Source organism: Daktulosphaira vitifoliae, unplaced genomic scaffold (assembly GCF_025091365.1).
Source record: "Daktulosphaira vitifoliae isolate Bord-2020 unplaced genomic scaffold, ASM2509136v1 Scaffold_4, whole genome shotgun sequence".
Lineage (NCBI taxonomy): Eukaryota > Metazoa > Arthropoda > Insecta > Hemiptera > Phylloxeridae > Daktulosphaira > Daktulosphaira vitifoliae.
Window position 1 is genome coordinate 17,644,102 of NW_026099575.1, and position 20,292 is coordinate 17,664,393.

The following is a 20,292-nucleotide window of genomic DNA, read 5'->3' on the forward strand; positions in this document are numbered from 1 at the left end:
ATGTATTCTTTTTAATTTGAGTATTCATTTAACAAATGACATTAGCTAAAAGATTATACTATTGTGTTTGTATTCAATATTCATTACATTGAAAAGTAACTTTAGTATGCTATCTGAAAGTGGACTAGAAATGAAAACAACTAAAAAAACTGCGGCTATACACATTACTAACGCGTTTAAAGCATTTTCTTCGGATTGTATGGTGTTAAATGGTTTAAATATGAATGTACCTTCGGGTTCTATGTTAGTATTGCTTTTATGAGAAAATATTCAATTTATTAATATTTTTTTAAATCCTATTATATTGTTTTAGCTATGGACTCTTAGGTTCTAGTGGTTGTGGTAAGACCACTTTATTGAATGTAGTCCTAGGAAAACTATCACTCGATTCTGGATCTATATACATCGGAACAGACAGTGTATCCGACATAGGCTATATGCCACAAGTAAGAAAAGAAAGTGTCCAATATTACATTATTAATAATTTTACATGCCATTAGGATTTATGTTTAGATAAACTGCTAACAATCCGTGAAACATTGGAGTATTATGGTCGCCTATACTTGATGAATGATGAGTGTATTAAAGAAAACACTGAAAGATTAAGTAGATGGTTGAAACTTCCGCCAATTAACTGTATATTGAATAATCTTAGGTGTATATATTTTATTTTGTCTCTATATATTAAGTGTTTAGTTAATAATAAAAAAATTAATATTAAATAAAAATAGACAGTTAATTGATATTTCCATTGGCTTTTTTTAAAGAAACAGTGTTTGGATAATTTATTTTAATATTAATTTCTATAGTATATTTAAGAATAAGTATTTTCATATTCTGAAAATAAAATTATTTTTTATCGTTTTTTAGCGGTGGCCAAGTCAGGAGAGTTTCATTAGCTGTAGCATTAATACACGATCCAAAAATATTAATACTTGATGAACCTACAGTGGGAATCGACCCAATACTAAGACACGAGTAAAAAAAAATATATTGAACTTAATTTATAGTTTATAAAAAGTAATTTAAACGTGACGTTGGTAAATACGTCATAGTTATAGCGGCTTATTTTTTAGACATACTAAAAACTTGTTTTTTAACTGTGATATAAATAATTTATTCAATTTAATTTTACTAGCATTTTTGAAATAATTCAAAAGAGTGCTTAATAATTTAGAAGTCAGTTTATTGGCTTAGTACCAAGGCTCTAAGGTATCTAAGGATATATGAATTTAAGGCTAACATCTAGAGATATTTAATTAACTTTTTCATATTTAAAATATATTGAAGTGCATTTGTATACACATACTTGATAATTACCAGATTAAAAGATGACCTTTATAAAATATTTACATATAATTTTCCTTGAATTATTTTAATTTATTTTCTCAGAAGTAATATATTTAGTTAAAACTAATAAAATATGAAAGTTAAATTTTTTAATGTTTAGTAAAAACTATTTTCATAATATTTTAGTGTAAAAATCAATGACTTTTCCACTTTTTTTTTAATTTATGTATATGGGTGATTCTTATAACTCTAGCCACTAGAATTCTTTTAAGATATTAATAAATTTATTTATTTTTATTTTATTATTAACATATCTATCTCATATTTATCTATTATAAAATATTTTTTATGTCCATCCCTTATATCTTATAATGGTGAATATGTAACTAACAAAAGCAAAAAAAAAAAATCATAAAAATATTAGTATTTTAAGAGAAATTAAAAGGATAGACCACCTTGCATAATATTAAATTGTTAAAAAACTTTTGAATAAGCATTTATATCGGTTGGTCTAAATTAAAACATTTTATTCATAATTGATCTAAATTATAAAGTCTATAATTATTAAGTACACTAAATTAATATATAAATTTCATACACAATGACATTTTCTTTGGAAACGTTTTTTAATGAAAATAAAATAAACGTTTAGTAGTCTCAAGTAAAAGTAGAAATCGTATCTTATTTCAGAAATTATGATTTTTATCTTAATAAATTTTTAAGTCTTACTTGATAGACTACTAATAGAAAAGTTTAAAGAAAAGAAGAAAAAACTGTGTATGGTATTTATAGATTTTGAGAAAGCGTATGGTAGAGTACCGAGAGACGTTTTAAAATGGTCTTTAATGAGAAAAGGAGTCCCGAAAAGGTACATTAATATAATAGATGATATGTAAGATGGATCTTGTACCAAGATAAAATGTGTGGGAGGAGTAACAGAAGGTTTTCGAATAAGAGTAGGAGTGCACCTAGGTTCTGCTTTAAGCGTTTTCTTATTTTCTATAGTGATGGATGAAATTACCAGAGAAATACAAGGAGAGGTGCCGTGGTGCATGTTGTTTGCTGACGATATAGTGTTAATAGGAAAAAATAGGGAGGAAAATAATCAAAGGCTAGAGATGTGGAGATCAACTCTTGAAGAAAAGAATTTAAGAATAAGTAGGAGTAAGACAGAGTATATATAGTACGAGCTTGATAAAGGAGAACACGAGGTAGGTGAAATGAGGAGATCGAGGACGTGATACGAGAGGTGGAAAGTTTTAAGTATTTTGGATCAGTTGTGCAAAAGAGCGGTGGTATTGATGAGGATGTAAGACACAGGATTAAGTGCGGGTGGTTGAAGTGGAGAGAAGTGTCTGGTGTCTTATGCGATAAAAGAATTTCAATGAGGCTGAAAGTTAAATTCTACAAGACTATAGTGTGACCAGCTATAATGTTTAGTTCAAAGTATTGGACAGTTGACAAGAAAGTAGAGCAGAGAATGAGTGTAGCAGAGATTAGAATGTTTAGATGGATGAGTGGAGTGACTAGAGAAGATAGGATAAGAAACGAGCATATAAGAGGGAATACAGGAGTAGCGTCAATTGTGGATAAGATGAGAGAAAATAGACTTAGATGGTTTGTTCATGTTATGAGGAGAGAAGAATTCGAAGCTGTAAGAACAGTTATAGAAAATAATGTTAAAGGAAGAAAAGGTAGAGGATGACAAAAAAGAGATGGAGAGAAGTTATAGAATGCGATATGAGGACAGCTGATGTGAGCAATGAGGATGTGGGAGATCGTGTCAAGTCTTCCACTTAAGAATAAGGGTGGCCGACCCCAAGTAATTGGGATTAAGGCGAGGAAAAAGAAGAAGTCTTAATTGAAATGTAATTTTTTTTTTCATTAGAATTTGGCAAGAATTACTAAGAATAGTTAACGAGAAAGAAAAAACAATAATAATCACTACTCATTATATAGAAGAAGCACATTTAGCTCATACGGTATTTATTATTTTTAATTGATAATTTAAAATAAAAACTTAACAGTATAGCCAAAGTTTTCAATAACAAAATAATGGATTTTAAAGATAGGTTTAATGAGAAACGGTGTTATAATCAGAGAAAATTCACCTAATAACTTATTGGCGTCTCAAAATGCAAATTCTCTGGAAGAAGCATTTTTGTCATTGAGCACAAGTCAAGATAAAGTAATTTATTTTTTAAATATCGTGTATTAGTGATGGACATTTTAGAATATTATAAACTATCGAATAGTATAATATCGAATAGTATTTGATAAACCAAATAGTTTATTGTTAGCATAAACTATCCAATATTTGAATATATTGGAGAGCTTTTGAATATTTTTACTATTTGATATATCCCATTATTATAATTATTTTCCATAACTATTTCTTTTTAATTGTTTTTAGATTATCCAATGTGGTCAAAGTCACAATTTTGACACAAAGAATAGCAAAAAATGTACAGCTTTTTACAAATCTGTAAATAATTTGTCTTTAAAAAGGATATCATCTTTATTAAAAAAAAATTTTATCATATGCACTCGAGACTATCAGTAATGTTTATACATTTTTAACCTCTTATTAGTTGATAATAATCTCGAGTCTGTATTTTTTCTTTAGGTTTGTATTTTTTATTATATTATTTCCAGTTTTAGTTTCTTTTGTTTACAATATGGCTATTGGTAGAAATTTTGAAAATGTTAAACTGTTGTACCATAACAACGAAATTCGCCATTGTAAAAATTTTAGCTACGGAGGTGAATCTATAAAAATAAAAAATGAAAATTATAATTCAGTGAAACTTAGTTGTAAAATTATAGATAAACTTCGATCTTTAAGTTATAACATGGTAAGAAAACTAATGAACATAATTTTTAATATTAGTTTGCTAATTACATTTTAATAAAGGTACATGTAAATAGCCAAGAAGCTGGTGATTTGGAGGTAAAAAAGGCTAAAGCGTTTGCTTTTATTCAATTTCCCGATAATTATACGATCGCCCTTCGAAATTATACTAGCCAGTCTTCATTACTATATGCTAAGAAATATTCATCTAGCTCATTTGCGTACGTACATATTGACTCGGCAAGTAAGTGTTAATGTATACAATATAAATTATTAATCATACAATAACATAACGTATGAACAATTTATTATAAATTGTAGTACAAATTCATTAAATTCAACTGTATTCAATTAAATAATTTTTTTCAATTTAAATTATGATTTTACAATTATATTGAATTCAAAACGTTTCATAGAAAAAAATATAACATTCTAATTTTTAACACTTAATAGAATATTTTTGTTATTTTTCATTTAATAATCTATTAATACGTAGATGTTTATGTTGAAACATGTTGTCTTATTTTGCAATAAGTGTGAATATACTATGCACTAGAAAAAAAATATTTTCTAAAGAATTAACGAGGTAATCTGTAGTTTTATAGCTGTCAATATCAATGTGAATTGAATTATAATAAAAAACATAATATATTTTTTCATTGTTTTGTTAGTGTATCAAATAATTTATTATAATTTTTAATAAAAAATCAGCAATGTCTAAAATGTTAGAGGACGCGACTGTTTGTATAATTATCCAATTAAATAATTGATGATAATATTAGTACTAGATTAAAATACTTTGTTTATCTTTAAAAAAATATGTCCTCAATAAATTCATTAATTACGTTACACAAATCTTCATAATAATTTCTTTCATAAGATTTCATTTTAAGTTAATAGAAACTCAATTTTTGATGACGTGGTAATTAAATGCTAATTATTAATGTAAATTATATGTAGAGTTTTTTTATAAAATTTAAAAAGTGAATCTGTCAAAACATGGTACATTAAAGTTTTATAAAAATAATGTATCTTGATAACGTACAAATATTTTGAGTGAATAAGTATTTATTTTACCAAAAAAAATCATATTAAATCATATTTAATTATTTGGGTGAATGCGATTTTATTTATCTATGTCTTCCTACATTTTTTATTATGTTAAATAAAGGTTGTATTTAAATTTAATTATGGAGGAAAGTTATGGGTTGTTTTGCTGTTTTTTTTAATATATGTATTAAAAAGAAAACGGTGTATTTTATATTTAAAAAGACAGTATTTTTCTTTTTTTTAAACTAGCCCTGAGAAATTTGGGAGAAGGGTGCCTATATGATTACAACGCTAAATATGATCCTGCATGAATTAAATAGATAAACTTCGATACAACTATTACTATTGTTTTTTATGTGAAAATTCGTCATAAATTGTACTTCAATAGTTACATACAACTTGTTCATTTCATTCGTACAGTATCACATGTTATATTAACGTGTACTTCAAGAGAATGCTGATATGCATTTGATTTAAATATTTTCCGCTGTAACTTTTAGTTGTATACTGCAGTGAATAATTTGAAAAGTGATTAAACTTGATGTTCTGGTTCAATTTATTTATTTACTAAATAAATTCAAATCAAAAGAGTTTTTATGACTTTTAGAAATTTTAATTGGTACAGATTCAAATTAGAATGATTTAATAGATAGCACTAGATAGCAATAGATAGCAATATAGCTTTGTATTTTGCAAAAAAAATTATAGATATCTAAAAAACTCACAGGGTTTTATCTCATGTATTTATTCTTTTATATTTTATGAAATTCAAGTATTGTTATTTTAATATATAATTATAAAAATTTAAATGATTTGTATTATTTAAATTAGTATAATTTTAACGCGTTATTTAATATTAAAACCATAAATATTGTAGAAATACTTAATAATATTTAAAATTTTCAATGAAATTTAATATATGAAAAATCAAGACTATTTCATGAGTAAAAGTTTAATTGCAAGTAACTTATCCAGATATTATAAGACATTATAATTGCATATTCTATAACTTTCTTTTAATAATTTTGTATATTTTTTGTAAGCTTTTAAAGCATAAAGAATACATTGCAATATTTTAATTATTATTTTTTTAAATTAATTAAAAAGGTATTCTTCACTAATTTTATGAGCGAAATTAAATAAAAATTCAAACTGTGATTATTTAAAATTAGGTTTTAACTAGTATTCAGAAAAATTTAACTGAATTTTAAATATATTTTTAGATGTATTGATAAAAAATCAAATTTTGCATGACTTGAATATAGCATTTGTTGACATTATAAAGGTTGATTTGGAAAATTTAGGATCAGGAAAAGTAAACCTAGACTTTTTTGTGAGTAATTTTTTAATTTAGGAATAAGGACATTAAATTATTTAGTATAGATGATAATATTTTCTATCATTTGAAGTCTGTTCCTTTAAATCACATTTACACTGTGAGTAACATAAATGTAACTTAATAAGAATAATTCATTTAAAGTCTGGAAATCGATATTAAGTTTATTAATATTGTAGTAAATATTTTTGTTTCACTTGTAACATTTTATTAACATCTTTGTTTTGCATGCTAATTCAGGAAAAAAAAAAGAAATAATTTGATAAATATTTTATCGTAATGTATAAATTTTATTTGTTCAAATTGTATAATTTTTTACAATAATACTATAATAACAGTTTTTTTTTTAAACTTCTAAAAAAATGTTCCATGTTACAACATTTGATTGTACTTATAATCATTACTAATGAATAAATGTACTTCTATACTAAAAAATTATTTAATTTATTATATTATTAATAGAAAATCAATTATGTACAAGGAAAGGAAGTTAAGTCATATATCCATTGTATTGCAACTATGTTTGTGACAATGTAAGTATAATTTTGGAAATTTAATAATAAATTGGAAAAATAATTTTTATTGGAACATACGTGTATTCAAGTGCTTAAAGTTAAATGTATAATCAAATCATAAAATATAGTATTTTTGTAATATTATTTTTTCTTTATTTAACACTAAAAAATTAGTCTCATTATATATGTTCAACAAGTCGAATTATTATCAATGACTATATTTTAACACCGAATTAACTAATTTTTCTTATTATTATTCCTTTTATTAACTAAAATTAATTATTTGATGCATAATTATGCGATTAAAAAAAAGTTATATAGTTTTTTACCATGAAGACTATCAAGTTGCTAAATGTTTTAACTTTGATATTAAAAAATAAATGTTATTTACAGGATAGGATTTTATTTTTCAAGTATTATTTCAACGGGAATCATGTTGAATGAAAAAATGGAGGGATATCTCGATAGAGCCATTACAGCAGGTAAACTACATACGTATGATTTACACGTTAGCTTTGCTTTTAATACATAGCCATTTACTATGTTAAAATTACTTTTTAATAAAATCTAAAAATTTTATTTTAATAGGAGTAAAAATAACAGAAGTAATGATTTCAATAGCGTCGATACAAACTGTTATACATGTGTTTCATATGATTTGTATCATGATCATCACATATATGATTTTTGATAATCCAATAAAAATCACAAATGGCTTGTATGTTTTTGGAATTGTGTCCATATTGACTGGTTGGCTGGGTTTGCTTACAGGTTTTTAAATGGTCGAACATTGTATGTTAAATAAGTAATTAATTATCAAAAAAAATTTAAAATACAGGTTTTTTAATTGCGGGACTATCGAAGTCAAGCACAGAAGCACTAAATATTATTATCAGCTGGAATATGATTCAAATTTACGTTTCAGGCAAGTATTAAAACTTAAACATTTAACAAACAAATACTATTTTGATTTAAATTTATTAAATTATTTTTCTATCGATGAAATTTTCGATTTCAAATAAGAACTTCAAATTAACTAATTATGATTATTGAATCATAGGTGTATCATGGCCTTTAGAAGCTCAGCCTACTATTATGAAAGCAATATCTGAACATTTACCGTTGTGCTATCTCAGTAGGTTTATGAACAACATTGCTCTAAAAGGTTGGACACTAGACAATATGGCAATGTGGACGGGTTCTGGAATGACAATTTTTTATATATTTTTGCATTTTTTATTTCTTTATTATTTAAGTAGTGTAAAACAGGAAGCGTGGCTACTTAAAAAATAGTCGTATACATTTTGTTTATTATTACAATGATTTAACTTGATGAGAATATATCAATGTGTATTAAAATAAATATTATTTATACTATATTGTTTAATTGATTATTTTTTGTATAGATATATGATATAAATAATTATTTTAAAAGACTATGATTTTTTTGTCTATTTTATGTTCATTTGAATGATTAATTTTAGTATGATGAATTTTTGAGTATATGTGATATAACGAGATTTACATAAACAAAAATTTAAAAAAATTATTCATAAATTGTTCATTTGTTTGAATTAAGTATGCGTGTAAATATCAGTCTTAATCTCATAATTAGTCTTCTGCACGACAAAATTTTGTTTTTAACATAACTTCTTTGTTAAAATTTATTCTTAAAAGAACATTTGCTACGCATATTAGTTTATTGTCATATAAACTAAGCTGACATATCCCAGTTTTGTGGTAAATTAATTTGATGAATGTAAACGTGATGTAGATACTATCATAAAATACAGTTGCAGTAAATCTATTAGATATGTCAGCTTGTCATTTATATCACTGGTCAACATAGATATATGAATAAATATGTTTTATACAGTTAATTGCGAAAATTCATCTTTATTTTTTTCAAATTAAAACAAAGCAATAACATAGATTAATTATTGTGCTTGAAATCTTGTGCAATTTACATAGAAAACTACTGAATTGATTCAGGAAATACTTATTTTGTGTTAAAGATAAATTTCTAAAAATTTAAAAATAAATTTTTAAAGATAATTTTTCATGAATGTGAAAATTGTAATTACGCCTTAGACCAAGTTTATACATATATATTATTTTTGTATCACCAAGGACGATGTTGAAGTCATACGAGCGAAGTGGAGTTGATGCAAATTATAAAATTAGTTACTAAATTTTTTTATTGAGTTTTAATAAAATCCCTTTAAATTTTCTTTTGTTTATATTTGATTATTATCTGAATACTCGGCTGATGTATATTTATAATGGTTAGATAACGTAATTAATGTAATGTATAACTAAAATTGGAATGATATCATCATTAAATTTTTAATAATTTTAAAAACAAAAATTAATTATATTTTTAGAATGATGTTTGGGTTTCATCAACTATTATGTATTAAATATAATTTTCTAATTTATTATATTCTCTTACATATAAATTAAAAGGATCATTATAAGAAACATTATATGTAGTAGTACGTCATGATTCTTATGGACAGTTAATTTTTGTATACAATAACTTACGAATTATTGTAAAATGGCACGTACAAAGTAAAAAAAATAATCAATATAAAAAACAGATCATAGTTGTTTGAAGGTCATTTTTATAAACAAAAATTTCGTAATGAGATCTCTTGCAAAAGCTTGCAATAAAATTAAACTTGCGTTTTACTGCGTCGTACTTGGGTAAATATTATCAATGAAAACGTTAATAGTTTTTTTATCCTATAGAAAATGAATAATTTCTTTAATTACTACACATAAATTATAGGTTACACTACTTGTCCAGCATGTGCATTAGTTAACTATGTTGTGGTATGATATTAATTTAATACATATGGAAATACAAGTAAGAGTTAATAACTGGCGTGATGGCATTGAGCATCGTTACACAGTTATTGAAGGATTATAAATTGAAGTTATGTCAATTGAAACTTGAGGAATATTTCAAAAAAGAATAATCAATATATTTTCACATCTTTTGCAAAATAAAAAATCTTGCAAATTTAAGTAGCTCCGAATGTTATTATTATAAGTTAATAAATTTTAATGTTGGGGAGACTGAGAAAAGTTGAAATGGATAATAAATTTATCAAGCACTTTAAGTTGAACAAAATATGGTGATATAATTTTATTTATTAAGTATTAATGGAGTCCTTTATATATTTTCAACATTTTAAAATATAATTCAAGTTAATCATTAAAAAAATGTAATTTTGAAGAAATAGTAAATTTCAAAATTTTTTGCATAATGTATTTGTACATGAAAATTAACTTCAAAATGAAACAGTTTAGACTTAAAATCTTCATCTTAGGTCTAGTATAGCCTTAAAACTTAAGCCAAATTATTGGTTTAAATTAACTTAAATAATGTCTATAATTACTTAAGTCATCAAATTTAAAATTATTTTATATGATCAATTGTTAAGTTACTTTGTTTATAAGAATGCTATTTTTTTTAAATTATCACATTATTTAATTTGCTGTTTATTTATAAAATATTTTACTAATAAATAAATTTTTTCGGACACAAATATTGATATTTAAGTGTTGTATTAACTTACACATTGGTGGTAAATTGAGAAAAAAATTATACTTGGCGTTTTCTTCTGTTGAATAAATAAGATAAATAATTATGATAAAATTATTTTTTCAATTATAGTTTACATGTTTTAAAATTATCTATGGACATTCACCACTCTATCTGAAATATTATTGGAGGATAATTTGCTCCTAATACAGGAGCAAAAACTATAAAAAGTGTGTCAACTAGCTCCAATAGGACTTAATTGGTTGAATAAATGAAATTGTATTTATACTAACTTTAAATGTTTTTGTATTTTCGAATTTTATATTTTAATATTAATAATTTATAATGCACTAGAGCATTATACATGTATTACATTGTACATATTTACTCAAGAAAATTGTAAAATTTGAAGAAAAAATGCTTTATTTATTATCTTAATATAAGAATAATAATGAGAAAAATTATAAAGGGATTTAATGTTAATTTAAATGTAAAAATAATAATATCAAAATAGTGTTGTGTTATCTAACATTATATTATTAAAAAATAGTTTCTTATTACTTAAAGTTGTAAAATGAAATTTCATTTACTGGAAATGCAAGGGCAACGCTTATCTTTAGTGACTGACTTTGAAGGCCTAAGTCCTACATCCTACTGATTTTGTGTTTATTAGACATATAATCAGTAAGATGTTGCGCATTTAATCGTGTTAGTGTTGTAATGTTTGTGTAAAATATGTTATTGACAATATAAAATGATCCATTTCAGACGAGGAATAAATATCAACTCATATCTAGCAACTTCAACAAAATTTTAATTTGTCAATTAGATGACAAGTTCAATATATTATTCTATTGGTTGATAAACTAATAGTAAGTATTAATTAAAAAAATAGGCAAGTTTTCAAAACAAATATTAATTTTCCATTCAATGTTACAATGAAGTAAGAAATCATATTATAAACTTCATGGAATATTTGAAAAAAAAAAAAAGTTATTTGATGAAAATCAAATACTAGATTGTAAATAAAAGTAATGCGACTGATGAATCATATATTTTAAATTTAATTTTACAGTTTACAAGAATAGTTATTTTTAATAAAAACTACATTCCCGAAGTATAAATTCATGGTTTCTGAGGGTAATGCGCTCGTGAATAAAATGAAAGTTGTCGAAAAACGAGTATCTGAGTGTCGAAGTCATAATTTAATGTGACGATTGATCATGTATAGGATGTAAATTATAGCAAAATCAAGGTTAAATCGTGATTATTGAAGATCATGTCAACTTTTTTATGTTTACAACTTATTGTATTACGTCAAAGCAATGCTAAGAAGGTCTTCTTTATTTGAAGTTTTTAATTCTGAATGGATTATGACGTAGTTGTTGGCTAATGTCTAGTTAGAGTGTCCATAATCTTATAGTAGTATATTAAAACTATTTTAGGTGTTGAACCATTCGGTTGTTGATAGCCACAATGGTTCAATCAATTTCAAATTTAAGTGAATCCGAAAATATTGTGCGCGTAAGGGATGCGTACAAAACTTATTCTGATAAAAAATGGGTTCTTCAAGGGTTAAACATGACTGTTCAGAATGGATCAATGTAAGTAATAAAAGTTTTTATTCATAATTTTTTTTAACTAGTAAACAAGCCAATAATTAAAATAATTAAATTGCAAATAAAAAGTACATTTTTTTTGTTTTGAAAGATTTATGGTAGTAATACATATTTCTTATAACAAACTCAAAGGACTGAACACTTTTTTTATGTTTGTATCGTTTTTTAATGAAAAAAAAATAAAGGTTTTTTAATGATGTAAGTGAGCCTAACAGTTTTTGAACTTGATATTAATGTTTTATTTTGTCGCGTCGATTTTATTAAAAATTATACTGATTTAAAAAAAAAACTTTTTATGAACTTTATTCTTTTCTGTTTGCTATGGTCTAATTAAGGTACATTTTTTTCTTTATTTGAAATAATTTTTTTCTTAGAAATTGTAATATCGTTAAAGTAAACAATTGTAAAATGATAGTATAAAAGTATTACTTAATAGTTATTAAACTATTCGCAAATAAATATTTAGTTTTTAACTGAAATTATGTTGTTTTATTCAAATATTTTTTGACCCCAGAAGTCATTGTTTTGATACCATACTCTAAGTATTTTCATTATATATATATTTATATAATTATTTATCTATTTTGTTTTAATAGTAACTTAAAAAATAAAATATTAGCAATAAAGTTATAGAAGTGTAATATTGTATTAACTTAGACTTAATCATGTCATTATTACTAAAAATGATTTGCTCAACATAAACTTTTGTAATGGATTCTGGTGTTGGAGTAGGTCGATTTCGTTTGTTTAATATACCATTTTTTTATCTATGAATCTATAACATCTATATTTTAAAATAAATAATAAAACCAAAAATTCCTTTAACGTAATAATTAATAGAAATGGTGAATGAACGAGAGTGACAGTATTTTGAAATGTTATCTAATAATCTTAAGCTTACATCATTTTAAATAATTTATATTATAATTAATAATATTCATGTTAAATGTTAGTATTTAATTAGTATGTGTTTAGCGTTGATAATGGTAACATTGTTCCCGAAAGACGTATACGCAATTTTTTAGTAATTTTTTTTGGCTTTTTGAATTAAATATTTATAATATAGTTTTAATATTAAATAGAAAAATTTAATTAATAATTATTAATGCATTGTAGAACAACACAAAGTCACGAAAATTGTCAATCAATTATTAAAACTTAGCAATTAATAACTCCTGAACTTATTTTTTTATTTATTTATAATTATTTTTATAATAGATATGGATTGCTAGGACCAAGTGGCTGTGGCAAGTCTACGCTTCTTGAATGTATACTGGAAACTATACAATTAGATTCCGGATTGATTGATGTAAAAGTAGATACGTTAAGAGATATAGGATATATGCCTCAAGTAAATTTTACATGTAAATAAAATTATTTTAAACAGTTAAATAAAATGTTTTTCAGGATCTTTGTTTAGAGAAAGAATTGACGATTCAAGAAACATTGGAATATTATAGCACGTTGTATAAAATGTCCAAAAATGACACATCAAAAAAAATAGCCGAGCTTTATGACATACTAAGACTGCCTAATAAAAATAGTTACATAAAAAATATGAGGTATGACGAAAATCTATTACTTTATATATACCACCAAAGAATTATTACTGGCGAGGAAATTAACGTTTTTTTTTTGTTAGTGGAGGACAAAATAGAAGACTGTCTATAGCAATTAGTATTTTACATGATCCGAAACTCATTATATTGGATGAACCCACGGTTGGAATTGACCCTCTTCTTAGATATGAGTAAGTATAATAATATATTCACGATAGAGTAATTAACAATGTAAATTGTATTGTTTTCAAGGATCTGGTGTCACTTTGAAACAATGGTCAGAGAACAAGATAAAACCATTATTATTACTACTCATTACATAGAAGAAGCTTATCAAGCGAATCGTGTATGTACAAAACCAAAATATCTTTCATAACTAATAATTTCAAAATGACTAAGAGCATTATTATAATGTATTTTATAACTAAAAGCCTCTTATAGACATTTAATTAAAAAAAACATATAAATTATAAATACTATTCACTTATTTTGATTACAGGTAGGTTTAATGAGAAATGGTATTTTAATTGAAGAAGCATCACCGCGTGAAATCATTACCAAATATAATGCTGATTCCTTAGAAGCAGCATTTTTAAACCTTTGTTGTAACCAAGATGCAAAAAAGGTATTTGGTACTTTTTATTAGAGTGGTTATAGTTTTTCATGTGTATGTTATATAAAATAAGCGTTAACTAGTAGTAATAATTGTCTTTTATATCTTCTTGTAAGACAATTGATACTGGTGCATTTTTTTTGTCTAAAATATTAAAAAATAATTCTTTAAAACTATAAAGTTATAATTCTAAAATCTTTAAAATTTGATATATGTTCAATTTTGAAAGTAATAAATCATAGTATGATTTTATATTATGTTAGAATGATCATTTTAAATAAAATAATGAAGTTATAAATTAAATTTAGATTTTCATTTTCTATTTCGTTATTTAACAAAAACAAATGATTTCTTATGATATATGTTTAGGAGAATAATCAAATTGTTTCCTATAAACCTACAAAACAACAGAACAAAAAAAAAAATTTAACTAAGTCAGAAAACATTCCATCATTAACAAGAATACGGGCATTATTAACAAAAAACTCACGAGTTTGTCTCCGAGATTATATGTCAGTATCTATTTAGTAAGAAATCAAACAAAATAATAATTATACTAAGTTTTACTAATTTTCAGGCTGTTGTTTAATTTACTTATAATGCCTATGTTCCAAACGTTAAATCTTTGTTTTTGCATCGGGATGGACTTTAAAAACATGCCGGTGGCGTATAAAAATGACGAGGCAACGCTAGCAGACTGTAAAAATTTAAATTGCATATTAAATGAGACAAGCAATGAGATGTTAAGTTGTAATGTCTTAAACTACCTTTCCTCTCTTGATTATGATTTGGTAAATATTGAATTATAAATGAAGTTGAAATATATTATAATTTATAAAATGTAATTGTATTTTTAGATAGAAGTCGACAGTATTAAATCTGGTGAATTAAGTTTGAATAAACCCACCTACATGGCATTTATTCACTTTCCTAATAACTATACTGAAACTATGCGAACATTTATAAATGATAAAAAGAACTATGATTTAGAATCCATGATTTCTGTTCAAATTACAAGTGAAAGTGAGCTGAACATATCATTTTAATCTTTATATATATTATTCTACCAATAATTCATAAAAAAATCATAAAAAATAAAACATTTTGAATAGGGGTAAAAACGTTTTGAAATCCATTAGACGACATTCTCTGTTTTTCTCTGAATAATTACTACTTAACAAAACGTAAAAATAAAATAATTTTAACATTATAACTATCATAAAAATATCTAGTGATCAATGTTTAATTAATCTTTCTGTATAAACATTTTGATCAAAAATTTCTTGTAATTTTTAGATATTCTATACAGAAATCAATTCACCAGGGATATATTGTTTGGAATAAATAACATAATGCAAAATATTGTTTCATATTGTTCATATAATGTTAAATTAGGAAGAATACCTGTAGTGAGTTTTTAAATTATTAAATTGAATAAGAAACATTACTTTATAATTTCATTTAGCCAATGCTACAAATTTAACACTTTTATAATACTGTTTAGTTTTTATTATTCATTTTTGATTGTTTTTAGGATATCAAAGTTATGTTTGGACAAGATGTCAAGTATTTAATACACAGTCTCGTTGCTATTATAGTTGCTATGTAAGTCTGGTTATACATTTATGACGTATCATTCATTTTATTATTAACTAATATTTACATTTTATGTTAACTTTATTTTGTAGTATTATTGTACTAATTTTTTTACAAAATTATATTTCTTATTAATGACTGGTAACCCTAAATATTCGTTTATATCATTCTCACGTTTCTGATAAAGAGTTTTTTTAATTAATGAAAATGACTTTTTTTTCTAAATATTTAAATGACTGACTGTTTTATAGGGGTGCGTATCATTTCCCATGTAATTTTTCGTTAAGTTTTATTTTGACGTCTAAAATCGATGGAACAATAAATCGTTCAATGTTTGCTGGTAAATATTTAATTTATAATATATATTTAAATTATGATTATAGTAATACTTTTTTTTAGGAGTTACTCCATTAGAATTATTATTATCTTTGTTTTTGATGAACACAGTATACGTTATAGCTCAATTAATGATAACAATACCAATTATATACTTGGGTTTTTCAAATCCTATACAAATAACGTCTGGAATCTATGTGTATATAATTGTAGCCATGCTTTTAGGTTGTATAGGTTTCTTTTTTGGTATGTAATAAATGATGAGATCTCAAAAATTGTTTATTGATTTTTATAAAATTTTTCAGGTTTAGTTACTGCAGGGATTTCAACAAACAATATTAGTGCTACTTATTTAGTAATTGGCTGTTCGTTTTCACAATTTTTGCTTGCAGGTATGTATATAATCTTAATACTCATCACAATATTAACCTTATATTTTTATTAATATAAACTTTTAAATTTAAGGCATAGTTAAAATTTTTACTATTGAAAATAATGTATTAAAACATTTTAAAATAGTGTTGATGAATGTCACTTTCAAGTTTAATAGCTATAATAGTATTAAATTATTATTAGCCAACAGTAAAATAACTGAGTTTTGTTTAATATATTTTTAGTAATCAATTTATTAGCTGTAAAAAGGAAAAAAGAAAAAATTTCATTTTCATACATTCATTGTTATGCTATTTAAACAAAACGAGTCAATAAATATTGTTATACATACTTTTACTAACTTAATATAAAAAATGTTTCATTTAACTAAAATATGGAGTTCGAGAGGAACTTCAAAATTTAGTTATTTTTTAATTACAATGATGTCACTTAAAAATACAAAAATTTGAATTATAAAATACTAATTTAAAATTTTTTATAGGTGCCCTGTGGCCCATTGAAGGGCAACCTACTTACGTGAGACCTATCACTGAATTATTACCTCTATACATTGCTGGTAAAACAATGAACAACATTACTTTGAAAGGCTGGACTATTCATCACCCTGAAGTATTTTCAGGAACAATGATTATTTTATCATATACAATAATATTATTGTTAATTGTCGTAGTATTAGGACGAGTAAAAAAAGATATGTGGGGAGTAACCAAGTGAATAGGAAAGTGACCGATAAAATTAAACAATAAAGAAGTTATCTTGTAAAATATTGTACTAATAATAAATATATTAGCAACTTATTTTTATTTAAAATTTGTTCTAATTCAAATTTTTCATGTTTAGTAAACTTGAATAGATGATTCTCCTCTAGTTTTAAAAGCTAAAAATGTTTTAGTAAATTGAAATTTTGACCGCAATATGTTGGATAGTTAGTTAAACTATTGTTTCTAATTGAGAACAACAAAAACTGTTATTAATTATAATTAATAACAATGTAATAACTAGAAAATTGTTTATTACCTCAAATGAACACACTTTATATTTTTTTCCGGTTTTTATTTTCATTATGGCTGATCTACCTTTCTCTTAATTACAACCCTAGTTTATTATGAAACAATTTTTGAATTTTTTGATTGTTACAAGAATGTTTTAACATTCACTGCGTAGAAAGTTTTTGTTTTTTTTAATAATTATTTGAAAAAAAAATGTATACTAGTCAAAAAAAAAATTAAACGAGAAATATATTGATTTTTGAACATACGATATTTAACTCGAGATGAAAGAAGTAAAACTTTTAAAATCAATCATTATTTAAAAATAAGATATAAATAAGTATTTTAGTTTTAGTTATTTAAGTTTTCCTATTATTTTTGTATAATTTTTATAACGATATTGTAATTTTATTTGTTTTAAGTAATAAATAGTAAAAACATGTAAAGTGTTCTTGTTTTATATGATCAAAAAAGAGCGACTCTCACTAGTTTACCGCTAGATGGCATGTACTATCTTAAAAAAAGAATTCATTTTTTGTTTAAAACGAATTTTTACTTGTACTGTTATGTAAAAATCGTGAACAATATTCCACTTAGCTCATGTTATAATAATATCAATAATTAATTCATAATTAGTAATAGTTAATTTAAAAATAGGCTTTAATTAATATCAAAATGATTTGTTTAGATAAATTTGTAAAAAGTAGTTTATTTAGAGACTTATGTGTCAAAAATTTACGTTATAGCTAATGATGATGCATGTATATTTTCATAGAGATGGGCACTTTATTGCAATTTTAGACAAAATAATAGTTTTTAGAAAAAAACTTATTTTTAATGTTTGTATTATTAAACTTCTTTAGTTCAAATTAGAATTTTAACTTTGTTGCAAAGCTGAGAGGCATTAATTTTACTATTTTGTTTTTACTTTTTAAGGCACTTTATCTTTTATATGTAAATGGCCGCTGTAGTTAAAAAACATGTTAATTTTGTGTAAAAATTTTCGATTTTAGAACTATGTAGTGATATAAATGTTTGTAAAATGTATACATCAATACGATTTTTAATTAATAAGTATTCTATAATATATTTTTCATACAAAATATTTATGTTTTTTAAATCTTGAAACATATGTATTAAAAGAATAAAAATGAAATTTTGAAAATATTTAAAAAATATTGCGTACTTTCAACACATGTTAAATTAATGCTTATATTACATATTATAAGTTGAGCNAATTAAAAAAAAATTGCGTACTTTCAACACATGTTAAATTAATGCTTATATTACATATTATAAGTTGAGCAATTGTTTTGTATGTAGCTCTAGTAGTATTAATTAGAATAGTAGGACAATAACAATTAATTATTATAGCATACGAAGGAAAATGCAAAAATTTTACCCTTTAAATAATATTAAGATCGACTTCAACTATACGACAAAAAATAATCTACCAAAATTTTCGATTGAAAACTAGAAGAACTAATATATTCTAGTGATTTGAGAAATGAAAACTTCGGAGAAAATTATAACAAAGTATTTAATACATTAATAATCACAAAAAAAAAATATAACATTCGGACAAGAACTCCGAGAAACTAGCACAAAGACTGAAAGAAATGCCAATTTAATAATACAATCAAAGTCGTTGAAAATTAAGAATCACATGTGCCAAGTGCAGAGAAATAACGGTTCCAACATTTTTGAATTGTCCCCGAAAAGTTGCCTCAAATGTTGATTGTTTCAAGAAATTGTAGCCTTTCAGGAAAATGTTTCTTAATATAACAAATTTATTTTTAGCTCGTTTTTTTTTTACATTTTAGTGTCAGGATTTGATCAAGACTTTTAACGCTAATTTAAATTAAAAAAACATTTTATAATTAACAAATTGGTTTCGATTTTAGTATTTTCGGATATTTTATTGATATTTGATAAGACAAAAATCAAATTTTTAAAGTCTTATTATTATTTATTCGTTTTGCTAACATTGTCCACGAAATATGTATATGCAATTTTTAGTATTTTTTTTTTCGTTACTTTTTGAATTAAATATTTTTTTATTTAATTTAATATTTTTAATAATGGTGTCTTTAAAATTTTAAAGTAAATTAGTCATATATGATTAATTTTTATTATTTAATTCATTAAATAGAATAATTTACTAATATTCTTTAGTAACTAAAAAAAAAATTAAGAAAAGTCTTAAAGAATACAAACTAGCGTAGTCGAAAATATGAACCGCGCTTAAAACAATTAATTTTAAATTGGATAAAATGAAATTCAATAAACCTAATCCTCTTACATTTATAATCATATTGGAAATTTATATTAAAATTAATCAACAAGAAATTAAAACATATTTTGGTGCTACTAAAAGTTTTAGTAAAAATGATGCTACTCAAGTTTTATTTCTATTTAATTTATTAGGTACAGATGTCTTGAATGTACAGTGTACAAAAAATTGAAGAACTAATTGTTTAAGGTATATTAAAACATTAGAAGATTGTTGAATTTCACTTAAAAATGAAGTTTTTGAACACTAGTTATTTTTGTGCGAAAACAAGGAAACAAAGAAACATTTAAAAGCTTAACACT

The 20,292-nt window shown here is 23.9% G+C and overlaps 2 protein-coding genes across 3 annotated transcripts; both read left to right on the top strand.

The window, feature by feature from the left end:
- Positions 1-13: 13 nt before the first annotated feature.
- LOC126906257 (ABC transporter G family member 23-like) lies at positions 14-8,422 on the top strand. The gene is made up of 15 exons (XM_050686676.1): positions 14-243; positions 314-446; positions 501-655; positions 871-978; positions 3,179-3,272; positions 3,359-3,478; positions 3,704-3,849; positions 3,917-4,145; positions 4,205-4,385; positions 6,415-6,524; positions 6,990-7,060; positions 7,436-7,524; positions 7,631-7,813; positions 7,881-7,967; positions 8,103-8,422. The coding sequence occupies exons 1-15, from the start codon at positions 107-109 to the stop codon at positions 8,333-8,335; spliced, it is 2,076 nt and encodes a 691-aa protein (XP_050542633.1). The 5' UTR covers positions 14-106; the 3' UTR covers positions 8,336-8,422.
- Positions 8,423-12,011: 3,589 nt separating this feature from the next.
- LOC126906260 (ABC transporter G family member 23-like) lies at positions 12,012-18,800 on the top strand. 2 transcript variants are annotated; one of them, XM_050686683.1, is made up of 15 exons: positions 12,012-12,196; positions 13,430-13,562; positions 13,619-13,773; positions 13,854-13,961; positions 14,023-14,116; positions 14,270-14,395; positions 14,753-14,895; positions 14,961-15,174; positions 15,241-15,406; positions 15,680-15,792; positions 15,918-15,988; positions 16,231-16,319; positions 16,379-16,561; positions 16,621-16,707; positions 17,190-18,800. In XM_050686683.1, the coding sequence occupies exons 1-15, from the start codon at positions 12,069-12,071 to the stop codon at positions 17,420-17,422; spliced, it is 2,043 nt and encodes a 680-aa protein (XP_050542640.1). In that variant the 5' UTR covers positions 12,012-12,068; the 3' UTR covers positions 17,423-18,800. The 2 variants fall into 2 exon arrangements, with proteins under 2 accessions (XP_050542640.1, XP_050542641.1); XM_050686684.1 differs by lacking the exon at positions 12,012-12,196 and having other exon boundaries at positions 13,444-13,562; positions 13,632-13,773.
- Positions 18,801-20,292: the final 1,492 nt, after the last annotated feature.